Genomic DNA, 12,841 nt, shown 5'->3' with positions numbered 1-12,841 from the left:
ACGAAAAATATTATTTCTAAGAGAAATTTTTGTTTGTTGAGTAAAAGTATGTTAGTATTAGGGTTAAAATATTACTTTGATGAGAAGGATTGTTAGTGTTAAGCAAAACTTGCTACTTCTGACAGAAAAGTTGTTATCACAATCAAAAAATGTTACTTCTACGAAAAATTTGGTATCTTTGGTAGAAAACTTGCTAGTTCGAACAGAAAAAGTGTTATCATTGACGAAAAATATTATTTTTAAGAAAAATTTGTGTGTGTTCAGTAAAAGTATGTTACTATTAAAGTAAAATATCGTTACTTTGATGAGAATGTTTGTTAGTGTTAAGCAAAACTTGCTACTTCTGACAGAAAAGTTATCACAATCAAAAAAATTTTACTTCTATGAAAAAATTTGGTATCTTTGCTAGAAAACTTGCTAGTTCGAACAGAAAAAGTGTTATCAGTGATGAAAAATATTATTTATAAGAGAAATTTTTGTTTTTTCAGTAAAAGTATGTTAGTATTAGGGTAAAATGTTGTTACTTTGATGAGAAGGTTTGTTAGTGTTAAGCAAAACTTGCTACTTCTGACAGAAAAGTTGTTATCACAATCAAAAAATTTTACTTCTATGAAAAAATTTGGTATCTTTGCTAGAAAACTTGCTAGTTCGAACAGAAAAAGTGTTATCAGTGACGAAAAATATTATTTCTAAGAGAAATTTTTGTTTGTTCAGTAAAAGTATGTTAGTATTAGGGTAAAATGTTGTTACTTTGATGAGAAGGTTTGTTAGTGTTAAGCAAAACTTGCTACTTCTGACAGAATAGTTGTTATCACAATCAAAAAATGTTACTTCTAAGAAAAATTTGGTATCTTTGCTAGAAAACTTGCTAGTTCAAACAGAAAAAGTGTTATCATTGACGAAAAATATTATTTCTGAGAAAAATTTGTGTGTGTTCAGTAAAAGTATGTTAGTATTAAAGTAAAATATCGTTACTTTGATGAGAATGTTTGTTAGTGTTATTCAAAACTTGCTACTTCTGACAGAAAAGTTGTTATCACAATAAAAAATTGTTACTTCTAAGAAAAAATTTGGTAGCTTTGCTAGAAGACTTGCTAGTTCGAACAGAAAAAGTGTTATCATTGATGAAAAATATTATTTCTAAGAGAAATTTTTGTTTGTTCAGTAAAAGTATGTTAGTATTAGATTAAAATATTATTACTTAGATGAGAAGGTTTGTTAGTGTTAAGCAAAACTTGCTACTTCTGACAGAAAAGTTGTCATCACAATCAAAAAATGTTACTTCTAAGAAAATATATGGTATCTTTGGTAGAAAACTTGCTAGTTCGAACAGAAAAAGTTTTATCACTGACGAAAAATATTATTTCTAAGAGAAATTTGTGTGTGTTCAGTAAAAGTATGTTAGTATTAAGGGTAAAATATCATTACTTTGATGAGAATGTTTGTTAGTGTTAAGCAAAACTTGCTACTTCTGACAGAAAAGTTGTTATCATAATATAAAAATGGTACGTCTACGAAAAAATTTGGTATCTTTGGTAGAAAACATGTCACTTCGAACAGAAAAAGTGTTATCACTGACGAAAAATATTATTTCTAACATAAATTTATGTGTTTTCAGTTAAAGTATGTTAGTATTAAGGTAAAATATCATTACTTTGATGAGTGGGTTTGTTAGTGTTAAGCAAAACTTACTACTTCTGACAGAAAAGTTGTTATCACAATAAAAAAATGTTACTTCTATGAAAATATTTGGTATCTTTGGTAGAAAACTTGCTAGTTCGAACAGAAAAGTGTTATCAGTGATGAAAAATATTATTTCTAAGAGAAATTTTTATTTGTTCAGTAAAAGTATGTTAACATTAAAGTAAAATATCGTTACTTTGATGAGAAGGTTTGTTAGTGTTAAGCAAAACTTGCTACTTCTGACAGAAAAGTTGTTATCACAATCAAAAATGTTACTTCTAAGAAAAAATTTGGTATCTTTGGTAGAAAACTTGCTAGTTCGAACAGAAAAAGTGTTATCATTGATGATTTTGGAAAAATAGAATTGAATAAAAACTAATTTCTTTTTCATTGAGAAAATTCAGAAGAGAACTTGAACTTTTCTTCACTTCATTGAGAAAATTTAAAATTGAAATAGAACTGCTTATCTTTCGAGAAAATATTCACAGCTATGATATAGCTTTTTTATCTACTATGGAAAAATTTAGAATTTTTAAAATTGGTTTAAGAAGCATATTAAGAAAAGAACTTGTTCTGAAATGCCTTTGAAACGTATTTCTTGATGTTAAGGTATCCAAAAAGCTGTAAAGTATAGTTGTGGGTGAAAAAGATAAGTACTTCAAGTTGTAAAATGGGTTTATGAGGGACATTCAGAAAGTAACTTGCTCTGAAATGCATTTTGAAAGGTATTTCTTGGTTTTGAGGTAACCATAAATCTGTAAAGTACAGTCTTGGTTGAAAAATATAAGTAATTCAAGTTGCAAAATGGGTTTAGGAGGGACATTAAGAAAGTAACTTGCTCTGAAATGGTCTTTGAAAAGTATTTCTTGGTGTTGGAGCATTCAAAAAGCTGTAAAGTATAGTTGTGAGTTAAAAAGATAAGTACTTCAAGTTGGAAAATGGGCTTAGGAGGGACATTAAGAAAGTAACTTGCTCTGAAATAGTCTTTGAAAAGTATTTCTTGGTGTTGAGGTATCCAAAAAGCTGCAAAGTACAGTTGTGGGTGAAAAAGATAAGTATGTCAATTCGGAAATTGGGTTTAGAATGAACATTAAGAAAGTAACTTGCTCTGAAATGGTCTTTGAAAAGTATTTCTTGGTGTTGAGGTATCCAAAAAGCTGTTAAGTATTGTTGTGGGTGAAAAAGATAAGTACTTCAAGTTTAAAAATGGGTTTAGGAGGAACATTAAGAAAGTAACTTGCTCTGAAATGGTCTTTGAAAGGTATTTCTTGGTGTTGAGGTATCCAAAAAGCTGTAAAGTATAGTTGTGGGTGAAAAAGATAAGTACTTCAAGTTGGAAAATGGGTTTAGGAGGTACATTAAGAAAGGAACTTGCTCTGAAATGGTCTTTGAAAAGTATTTCTTGGTGTTGGGACACTCAAAAAGCTGTAAAGTATAGTTGGGAGTGAAAAAGATAAGTACTTCAAGTTGGAAAATGGGTTTAGGAGAGACATTAAGAAAGTAACTTGCTCTGAAATGGTCTTTGAAAAGTATTTCTTCGTGTTGAGGTATCCAAAAGCTGTAAAGTATAGTTGTGGGTGAAAAAGATAAGTACTTCAAGTTGCAAAATGGGTTTAGGATGAACATTAAGAAAGTAACTTGCTCTGAAATGGTCTTTGAAAAGTATTTCTTGGTTTTGAGGTATCCAAAAAGCTGTAAAGTAAAGTTGTGGGTGAAAAAGATAAGTACTTTAAGTTGCAAAATGGGTTGAGGAGGGACATTAAGAAAGTAACTTTCTCTGAAATGGTCTTTGAAATGTATTTCTTGGTGTTGAGGTATCCAAAAAGCTGTAAACTACAGTTGTGGGTGAAAAAGATAAGTACTTCAAGTTACAAAATGGGTTTAGGATGGACATTAAGAAAGTAACTTGCTCTGAAATGGTCTTTGAAAAGTATTTCTTGGTGTTGTGACAATCAAAAAGCTGTAAAGTATAGTTGTGGGTGAAAAAGATAAGTACTTCAAGTTGGAAAATGGGTTTAGGAGGGACATTAAGAAAGTAACTTGCTCTGAAATGGTCTTTGAAATGTATTTCTTGGTGTTGAGGTATCCAAAAGCTGTAAAGTATAGTTGTGGGTGAAAAAGATAAGTACTTCAAGTTGCAAAATGGGTTTAGGAGGAACATTAAGAAAGTAACTTGCTCTGAAATGGTCTTTGAAAAGTATTTCTTGGTGTTGAGGTGTTCAAAAAGCTGTAAAGTATAGTTGTGGGTGAAAAAGATAATTAATTAAAGTTGGAAAATGGCCTTAGGAGGGACATTACGAAAGTAAATTGCTTTGAAATGGTCTTTGAAAAGTATTTCTTGATGTTGAAGTTTCGAAAAAGCTGTAAAGTATAGTTGTGGATGAAAAATATAAGTACTTCAAGTTGCAAAATGGGTTTAGGAGGGACATTAAGAAAGTAACTTGCTCTGAAATGGTCTTTGAAAGGTATTTCTTGATGTTGTGGCATACGAAAATCTGTACAAGATAGGTATGATTGATCAATACCAGTACTTTAAGTTGCAAACTGAGGGTAAGGTGAAAGTTAAGGAAGGAACTTGCTATGAAATTGTATTTGAAAGGAATTTCTTTGTGTTGTTAAAATCAAAAGGCTGTAAAGAATAGTTGTGAGGAAACATGATAAGTACTTCAAGTTGGAAAATGGGTTTAGGATTGACATTAAGCAAGTAACTTGCTCTGAAATGGTCTTTGAAAGGTATTTCTTCGTGTTGAGGTATCCAAAAGCTGTAAAGTATAGTTGTGTGTGAAAAAGATAAGTATTTCAAGTTTGAAAATGTGTTTAGGAAGAACATTAAGAAAGTAAGTTGCTCTTAAATGATCTTTGAACGGTATTCTCTGGTGTTGAGGTAACTAAAAAGCTGTAAAGTATTGTTGTGTGTGAAAAAGATAATTACTTCAATTTGGAAAATGGAGGAAGGAGGGACGTTAAGAAAGTAAGTTTATCTGAAATGGTCTTTGAAAGGTATTTCTTGGTTTTGTGGTATCCAAAAAGCTGTAAAGTATAGTTGTGGTTGAAAAAGATAAGTACTTCAAGTTTCAAAATGGGTTTAGGATGTAAATTAAGAAAGTAACTTGTTCTGAAATGTTCTTTGAAAGGTATTTCTTTGTGTTGTGACACTCAAAAAGCTGTAAAGTATAGTTTTGAGTGAAAAAGATAAGTACTTCAAGTTGGAAAATGGGTTTAGGAGGGAAATTAAGAAAGTAACTTGCTCTGAAATGGTCTTTGAAAGGTATTTCTTGGTGTTGAGGTATCCAAAAGCTGTAAAGTATAGTTGTGGGCGAAAAAGATAAGTACTTCAAGTTGCAAAATGGGTTTAGGAGGAACATTAAGAAAGTAACTTGCTCTGAAATGGTCCTTGAAAAGTGTTTTTTGGTGTTGAGGTATTCAAAAAGCTGTAAAGTATAATTGTGGGTGAAAAAGATAAGTACTTCAAGTTGGAAAATGGGTTTAGGAGGGACATTAAGAAAGTAACTTGCTCTGAAATGGTCTTTGAAAATTATTTCTTGGTGTTGAGGTATCCAAAAAGCTGTAAAGTATAGTTGTGGGTGAAAAAGATAAGTACTTCAAGTTGGAAAATGGGTTTATGAGGAACATTAAGAAAGTAACTTGATCTGAAATGGACTTTGAAAAGTATTTCTTGGTGTTGAGTTATTCAAAAAGCTGTAAAGTATAATTGTGGGTGAAAAAGATAAGTGCTTCAAGTTGGAAAATGGTGTTAGGAGGGACATTAAGAAAGTAACTTGTTCTGAAATGGTCTTTGAAAAATATTTCTTGGTGTTGAGGTATCCTAAAAGCTGTAAAGTATAGTTGTGAGTGAAAAAGATAAGTACTTCAAGTTGAAAAATGGGTTTAGGAGGGATATTAAGAAAGTAACTTGCTCTGAAATGGTCTTTGAAAAGTATTTCTTGGTGTTGAGGTATCCAAAAAGCTGTAAAGTATTGTTGTGGGTGAAAAAGATAAGTACTTCAAGTTGCAAAATGGGTCTAGGAGGGACATTAAGAAAGTAACTTGCTTGTCTTAGTCGATTACGTCATTCTATGCCCATAAATGAATTCCCGTCATGACCTTCTGATAGGGTTCTACCGATTATGTAATCAATTTATCAGAAATCCATTTGTCCTAGTTGATTACGTCATTTTATGCCCATAAATGGATTCCCATCATGACCTCCTGATAGGGTTCTACCGATTATGTAATCAATTTCTCAGAAATCCATTTGTCCTAGTTGATTACGTCATTCTTTGCCCATAAATGGATTCCCGTCATGACCTTCTGATAGGGTTCTACCGATTATGTAATCAATTTCTCAGAAATCCATTTGTCCTAGTTGATTACGTCATTCTATGGCCCATAAATGGATTCCCGTCACAAGCTCCTTATAGGGTTCTACCGATTATGTAATCAATTTCTCGGGAATTCTCTCCCTTCGATTACGCAATCAATATATCTCTTCCCCACCTTCCCCTTAGAAACATCAAATTAATCCCCATTTCGTGACATATCAATCAATCTTGACATCACCTGTCAGACATTATTAAACTTTGCCTGGAAACAATTTGATTAATGATTGACAGTACCTGTCAGACATTATTAAACTTTGCCCGGAAACAATTTGATTAATGACTGACAGCACAGGTGTTCCAAATTCCCAATCGCTTTAATTAACCACGTGTTCTCCCTAATGACTCTATGCACATGGCCAAAACAACAACAACAACAACATAGACCTTGGAAATTTAGGTCATTGACCCCATTAACCACGTGTTCTCTCTAATGACTCTATGCCTAAATATGGTGTTAAAAAAAGTTGTAGGTGGCAGCAGGGGTTGGTGACACGAGTAGCACCTCCCTCTCTACTCATACGGTCGTCTAACGATAAACTTGTTGTAAGAATCGATAATGTTGCCGTGAATGATTTTTGCAAGGCTGTACCCTCAGTTTTAGCGAACTCTAAAGTCAAACTTATCGAAAAGAAATATTTTGGTCTATTAAAGGGTATAGGCACTGATTACGATATCTCTCGCCTTACTGAATACCCTGGAGTCTCTGACGTAACAAGGCTTGGAACTTCCCATGCACTCAGAATTTCGTTTGTAGATTTTTCAACTAAGATCAATGCCATTAAAACTGGATTGAAAGTTGATTATGAATTTTTGCGTGTTTTTGAGTATTTTCAGATCCCGCGTTGTTGCCATAGATGCCGTTCTCCTGACGTCGTAGTTGCCAATTGCAGAAGCCCAGTCGTGAAATGCTCCCGATGCTCCGATCCCCACGAATCATCAAAGGACTCTCCCTGTGAGTTGTCCCCTAAATGCGCTAACTGTGGTGGAGACCATGTGTCATATAGTTTGCGATGTCCCAAGTTGCGTGCTATTGCTACCAAAGGTATTGCCAAATGATATCTTTGCCTATCTCTATTTGTTCTTTTAATATTAATGGGACCAAAGATAAGGACATTTGTATTGACAATCTTCTTGATACATTTGATGTAGTCCTTTTTCAAGAACATTTATTGCCGGCTGTGAGCGTAAATTTCCTTCGACGTAGCCCCGGCCACATTGTTTTTTCTACAAATGCCCGAGGAACTCGTGGTCGTCCCTCCGGTGGGTTGGCTTGCGTGCTGAATCGGAAACTCTCTTCCCTTTCCCCATAGTGTTACGGATCTGATGATATTTATTTAGCCGTCAGGATTGGTGATCTTGTACTAGTCAATGTTTATTTGCCACATAAAAAGAATGATCTTGCGTCATTCACCCATTTTGTTAAAGCTTGCAAAAAATTGAAAAATTTGGTATCGGGTATTGAGAAACTTGGTTATGATTGGCTACTAATGGGTGACATGAACTGTGACATGACAATGTCCTCCCCCCGATCCGATTCACTGCTCGAGTGCCTCCCCCTTGGTTACCGGATTCTGACAAAAGATCTTCCATTTACTTACATACATGCCAGCGGCTCCCGGTCTAACCTTGACCACTGTGTATGCTCTGCTGGTGTTACAACTTCAACTGTCCACGTTGATGAAAGAGATTATGACCACATACCCATATCTCTGTATGTGTCAGTCACATCTAAACTAGTATAAATGCTCCCCAATCCGTAGAAAAAAAGTGGTTTCAACGGCGAAATTGGAATCGTTGTGATTGGCCTCTATATGTGGCCACGCTTGCAAGCCTGCTGAGTACCATTAATGTGCCTTATAACCTCCTCTGTTGCGGAGTTACCTCACCCAGTGCTCGTTTGCAATTGAATACGTATTATTATCAAATCATTTTATGTTTGAAAAAAACCGAACGAGTAGCTGTCCCAATTGAACGCATTCGGTCCAACACGCGAGAGTTTGTTTGGAATTATGACCCTCTTTTGAAAAAAGTGAAAAATCAGGCCAAGCTATGGTTACGTATTTGGATTGCTTGTGGGCGTCCCTCTCGTGGTACTGTTTTTGATATTAAACGTAAAACGAAAACGGCTTATAAGAGACAACTGCGGTCCGTCCGTGAAACTGGAGTTAATTTTCCAAAAAGTTCGAAAGAGTGGAAATTTATGACGAATTCTTCCAAGTTTACTGATTATAAGAGTGATAATATTCCGCAATCAGCTTGGATCCAACATTATTCTAATATTTTTTCCCGTGTTAATTTCGCTGTACATAGCCGATATTCCCAACTCCTTGCTAAGTGCCTTCCCGAAAAAATGCAACAAAAGCATGTCCCTCCTGTGTCAGCTGAGATAATTACTGATTCGATCAGGCGGCTGAAGTCTCAGTCTATTGATATTGATGATATAAGTGTTTTTCATTTACGGAAAGATTCTCGGGAACTTGTAAAACATTTGCAGCTACTTTTTCAAATGTGTCTTTGCTGTTCTTTAGTGCCTGATAGTTTCCTATGTGGTACTGTTACCTCAATTGTAAAGAGAGGAAAAGACGTAAATAAATGTGATTCTTATAGGCCTATTACTGTCGCCTGCAATATTAGCAAACTTTTTGAATATGTGCTTTTTCCTTATATTATTGATTTTGTGAATTATGATGCTAATCAGTTTGGATTTAGAAAGGGGATTTCTTGTCAACATGCACATCGGGTGCTTGCTCTCCTTTTTAAGGATGCACAAATGAAAGGTCAATCATTACATATATGTGCTTTAGACATATCTAAAGCTTTCGACAGTGTTGTGCACCCTCAGGCTTTTTAGTCTTTACATCAGCTTGGTATAAACCCATCGATTATTTCTCTGCTACGTTTTTGGTATTCGAATTCATATATGAGATTGAAATCGAATGGATGTGCTTTTGGAAATATTCCTGTTAAATGCGGGGTTAGACAAGAAGGAATTTTTTCGCCTCACATTTTTAATGCTTGTATTTCGAGTGTAATTAGTAATATTCCCTCCAGTTGTTTTTTTTGGTTTTTCGGAAGTGTCTTATTTAGCATATGCTGATAACCTCCTTCTGGTTAGTCGTTCCAAAAGGAGGCTTGAACGGAATGTTCGATGGTTGGATCTATGCTTAGTGAAATAGGCCTATCATTAAATACTTCGAAATGTGAATATTTACTCTTCAACGCTGTTAATCCCCCTGCTACTCCCCTTGCTTGCAACACCTTTATGGTACCTAGTGTCCCTGATATCAAATGGCTTGGTATTTCCATATGTGAATCCGTAGGAAGGATCCGGCGTAAATTTATTTGTGATTCGAAGGATAAGCTTAAAGCTGGTTATGCGAAAATAGTTGCAAACCGTGGACGTCTTAATAGGCATGGTCTTGCTAAACTCTACTGTAGTTTCTGTGACCATGCGATTTTATCCGCTTCTGGGCTGTATCCGCTTTTTACTAAGCATGATCTGAAACAAATGAATGTTAATTATTTTAGATACTGTAAGTTCCTATTGTATTTGCCGCTTGCTGTGCGCAATAGGCGCCTTGTTGGTCGTTATGGTGCAACAGCAATTCTGTCCTCGCTTGAAACGGTGCAAGCGAAGATCAGTCAGGATGCTAGTTTTCAGTTGGGCCCACATCACAGTCTTATCCGTTTTTTTTTATTAGTGATTATATTTGTGGTTAGATTGTCGTTGTTCTTTTTCATTTTTGTTGTTTGTATTACTCCACTGTTTTAAATTTATTTTACAGTGGGTTAAAAATAAAAAAAATAAATAAATAATTTTAAGAGGCTATTATAGAAAAAATGAGAAGTCTTCCCCCTGAGGATGTACCGATTCCATGGACTCTTTCTTGACTTAACTTTGTAATGGGTATCCCCCCCCCCGTTAAAATCCTATAAGAAAATCCCATCTAGTTTTGAATTTAGACATTCTCCTTTTTAAAAATTTAGCTTATTTACGCATTGTGATACCTCCCAACAACATGGAGCCCAAAAATGGAACTTCTGGTAAGATACATCTAAATGTATGGATATTTGGTCTAAGAAGATTTTTTCGCATCAGGTCCCCTTGAAAAATATGAAACTTATATCAAGGGCTTTTGACCATGGGCATCAAGCACATTTAAAGAAAGTCTATTATCACTGAAATAAGTGAATATTGTAAAAATCACCTTCAATCAATCAATTCAATTCCTCAAAATCAATTATCTCAGAATCAAAATATATTTCTTAAAAAAAGATAAAAAACCAAAGACCACTAAAATAGACAGACTAATATTTTTGATTCAGCATTTCCGGATCCCTTTCGGACAAACTTTCTTCAGTTTTTCAAAAATTTCGTTGTGCCCAGTCAGTGTTGCCAACAATCCATCAGCAATAAGTTTCTCTGAATCATGGTGATAGTTTATTGCTCCTCCCATTAAAGTTGTAATTTGACCTCCAGCCGCCAATAAAATTGCATGTCCAGCGCAAGTGTCCCATTTCTTGATATCTGTCACGTGTATATAAGCAGTAACTTTCTTTTTTGCGACATTCATCATCTTATATCCTAAAAAAATGGTTCTTGCCTTTAGATTTACAGAATAATAATAAAAAAAATTAGTAGATATTATAGAATTGAAAAACCTTAATAAAGTTTAAGACTCTGAATCTACCATAGCATTTTGATACACAAGGCTATAACGCTTTCAATCTTGGTCAAACAGAATATTATAAATCACCTAACTGAATATTGCACCTATATTTCTAATAGCTGTCTTCAGAGGAATACAATGTAAAACAATGAAACCAATAAAAACTGACTCACTAAAAAAATCATTTATAAAATATTACTTAATTAGAACCATTAAAAATGCATGAACATTTCAACAGAGTCTCGGCTTCATTACCTCACAAAGGATCAGCCAAGACAGACAAAAATGTTGGTGATTCATGCCTTCACGCCACTGAATCTTTTTAAAATTTTGAATATTTCCTTATTGCAATATGCGTTCTTTTGCAGATAGCCTTGTCTATCTTTTGGATACGCTCTGTTTCACCACTGATTTTATTTTTATATTGCAATAAATCACTTTTTATATTAAAATGTTGTACATATGGTTACGTGTTTGCTCAAGTCTACATTTTGAGGATGTATCGTCATTTAAATTCCGTTCAATACCAATTGCTTCACATAAAATTTGTTTAATCCCTAGATCACCTCTAATTACAATTGTTTCCTGAAATAGTACATAATGGGGAATTTCAAAAAAGTAGTTGTTTAAAGCTGAGTAAAAGGATATTGAGCTACTATCAGAACTTAACGCTTTTATTGTGTTTACTTTTCGTTGCAGTAAACGTTTTCCTAAGTTTTGATATGTTCTACCAACGTCATAATTTCTGCAATCGTAAGATATTTGTTATAACCCTCTTTGATGAATAATTGGTGTTTTATCTTTACCAGAGCTAAGGAGAATCATAACAGTTAAGTTACTTTTAAAATTAACACGTAGATTGTTTTGTAAACAAATTTGTAATTTCCGGAATGTAAGGGAGGTTTCTTAGAATCCTCTACAGATATAATACTTTTGCTTTTAAGACAATGTCTTTGTAACATTTAGGCAATTATAGTGTTGATGAAAGAGACAGAGTCAGCATTTCCAAAAAGTCTGTTTCAAATAAAATGCAATTCCTTTTGAATATATGGCGCTGAGCAGATTAAGCATTCGATCCACAAAAAATGTTACAGTATCTCTTTTAACTTGTGGAGGTCGGTTAGATGTAACACGAAAGTATCTATTACTTCGTGTTTTTTGCAAACTTGACTTGCTTTATTTACTACTAATTACAAAATAAACTATATACAAGCAACCGCCCGGGGAAGGCTCAAAAAGCCTGATGAAGGACGGCTGCACTCCTCTAATTCTCAACCTTTTACAAAATTCATTTAAAAAAAAAGAAAAAAAAAACAGTACAGTACATCTAAGAATGATACTTTACCGTCTTTTTCTAGAGAGAATTGCAAGTTTCTATGATTGCAAGTATACGGATGATCTAGAATTCCTTAAGCTCACCACCATCCTAATTGCGAATTGATATAACATCATCAATGCAACGTCCCCAGAAGAAATTACTAATAAATTACAAATTAGCGTTTAATTCTCAAGATATTCAATGTAAATTTTTGCAAGTAAATCTGACAGAGTGACTCCCATAGGAAGACCCTTTGTTTGTCGGTAATACGAGTACACTGATTCTTTGACTGGATGGTAATTGATTCTAATTTTATGTAGTAACAACTATCCCAATTTTAAAATGTCGACACTTCTATACATGGAACCAATGTTAAAGGCCCTTTTTATTGTATTTCAAATTATCAGCATTTTTTGGTTTTTCTACCAAAGTAAAGAGCGATATGGGCACAACTTATTTTTTTTCTACCAAAGCACTTCGTATAGAAGAAGTGGTCGTAGAAACTTCGGAAAAAGCTCATTAAAATGGAAGTTGAAAGTTGTAATGCCCTTTTTAAGAGTTGAAGAGTGATCAGAGGGCAACCTGCCCACGCCCATCAATCAAACAGTTCGTGGTAACGAACTGTAAGTAAGGAGCGACCCGGCTCAATGGTAACCGAAACTCTAAAAAACGGAATTTTGATACCAATAGAAAGATCAAAAGAATGAGATTTTAATGCTGATTTCAAATATATAAGTTTCATCGAGTTTAATCTTACCCATCAAAAGTTACTGAAAAGTTAATGAGAA

At 34.0% G+C, this 12,841-nt stretch overlaps 1 protein-coding gene across 2 annotated transcripts in view; it reads right to left on the bottom strand.

The window, feature by feature from the left end:
* Positions 1-10,306: 10,306 nt before the first annotated feature.
* Positions 10,307-12,841, bottom strand: part of LOC148944371 (putative inositol monophosphatase 3) — a 173,619-nt gene continuing 171,084 nt past the window's right edge. For both annotated transcript variants that reach the window (XM_089100217.1, XM_089100216.1), the window contains one exon: positions 10,307-10,650. In XM_089100217.1, coding sequence (XP_088956343.1) covers positions 10,388-10,650 — 263 coding nt within the window. In that variant the 3' untranslated portion in view covers positions 10,307-10,387. The remainder of the gene's footprint in view (positions 10,651-12,841) is intronic.

This window comes from Artemia sp. Qi Xiang Cuo, chromosome 14 (genome assembly GCF_049724085.1).
Source record: "Artemia sp. Qi Xiang Cuo chromosome 14, ASM4972408v1, whole genome shotgun sequence".
NCBI classification, from domain to species: domain Eukaryota; kingdom Metazoa; phylum Arthropoda; class Branchiopoda; order Anostraca; family Artemiidae; genus Artemia; species Artemia sp. Qi Xiang Cuo.
Note: the sequence above shows the minus strand (reverse complement) of the source record. Positions and strands in the feature narration are given on the sequence as shown.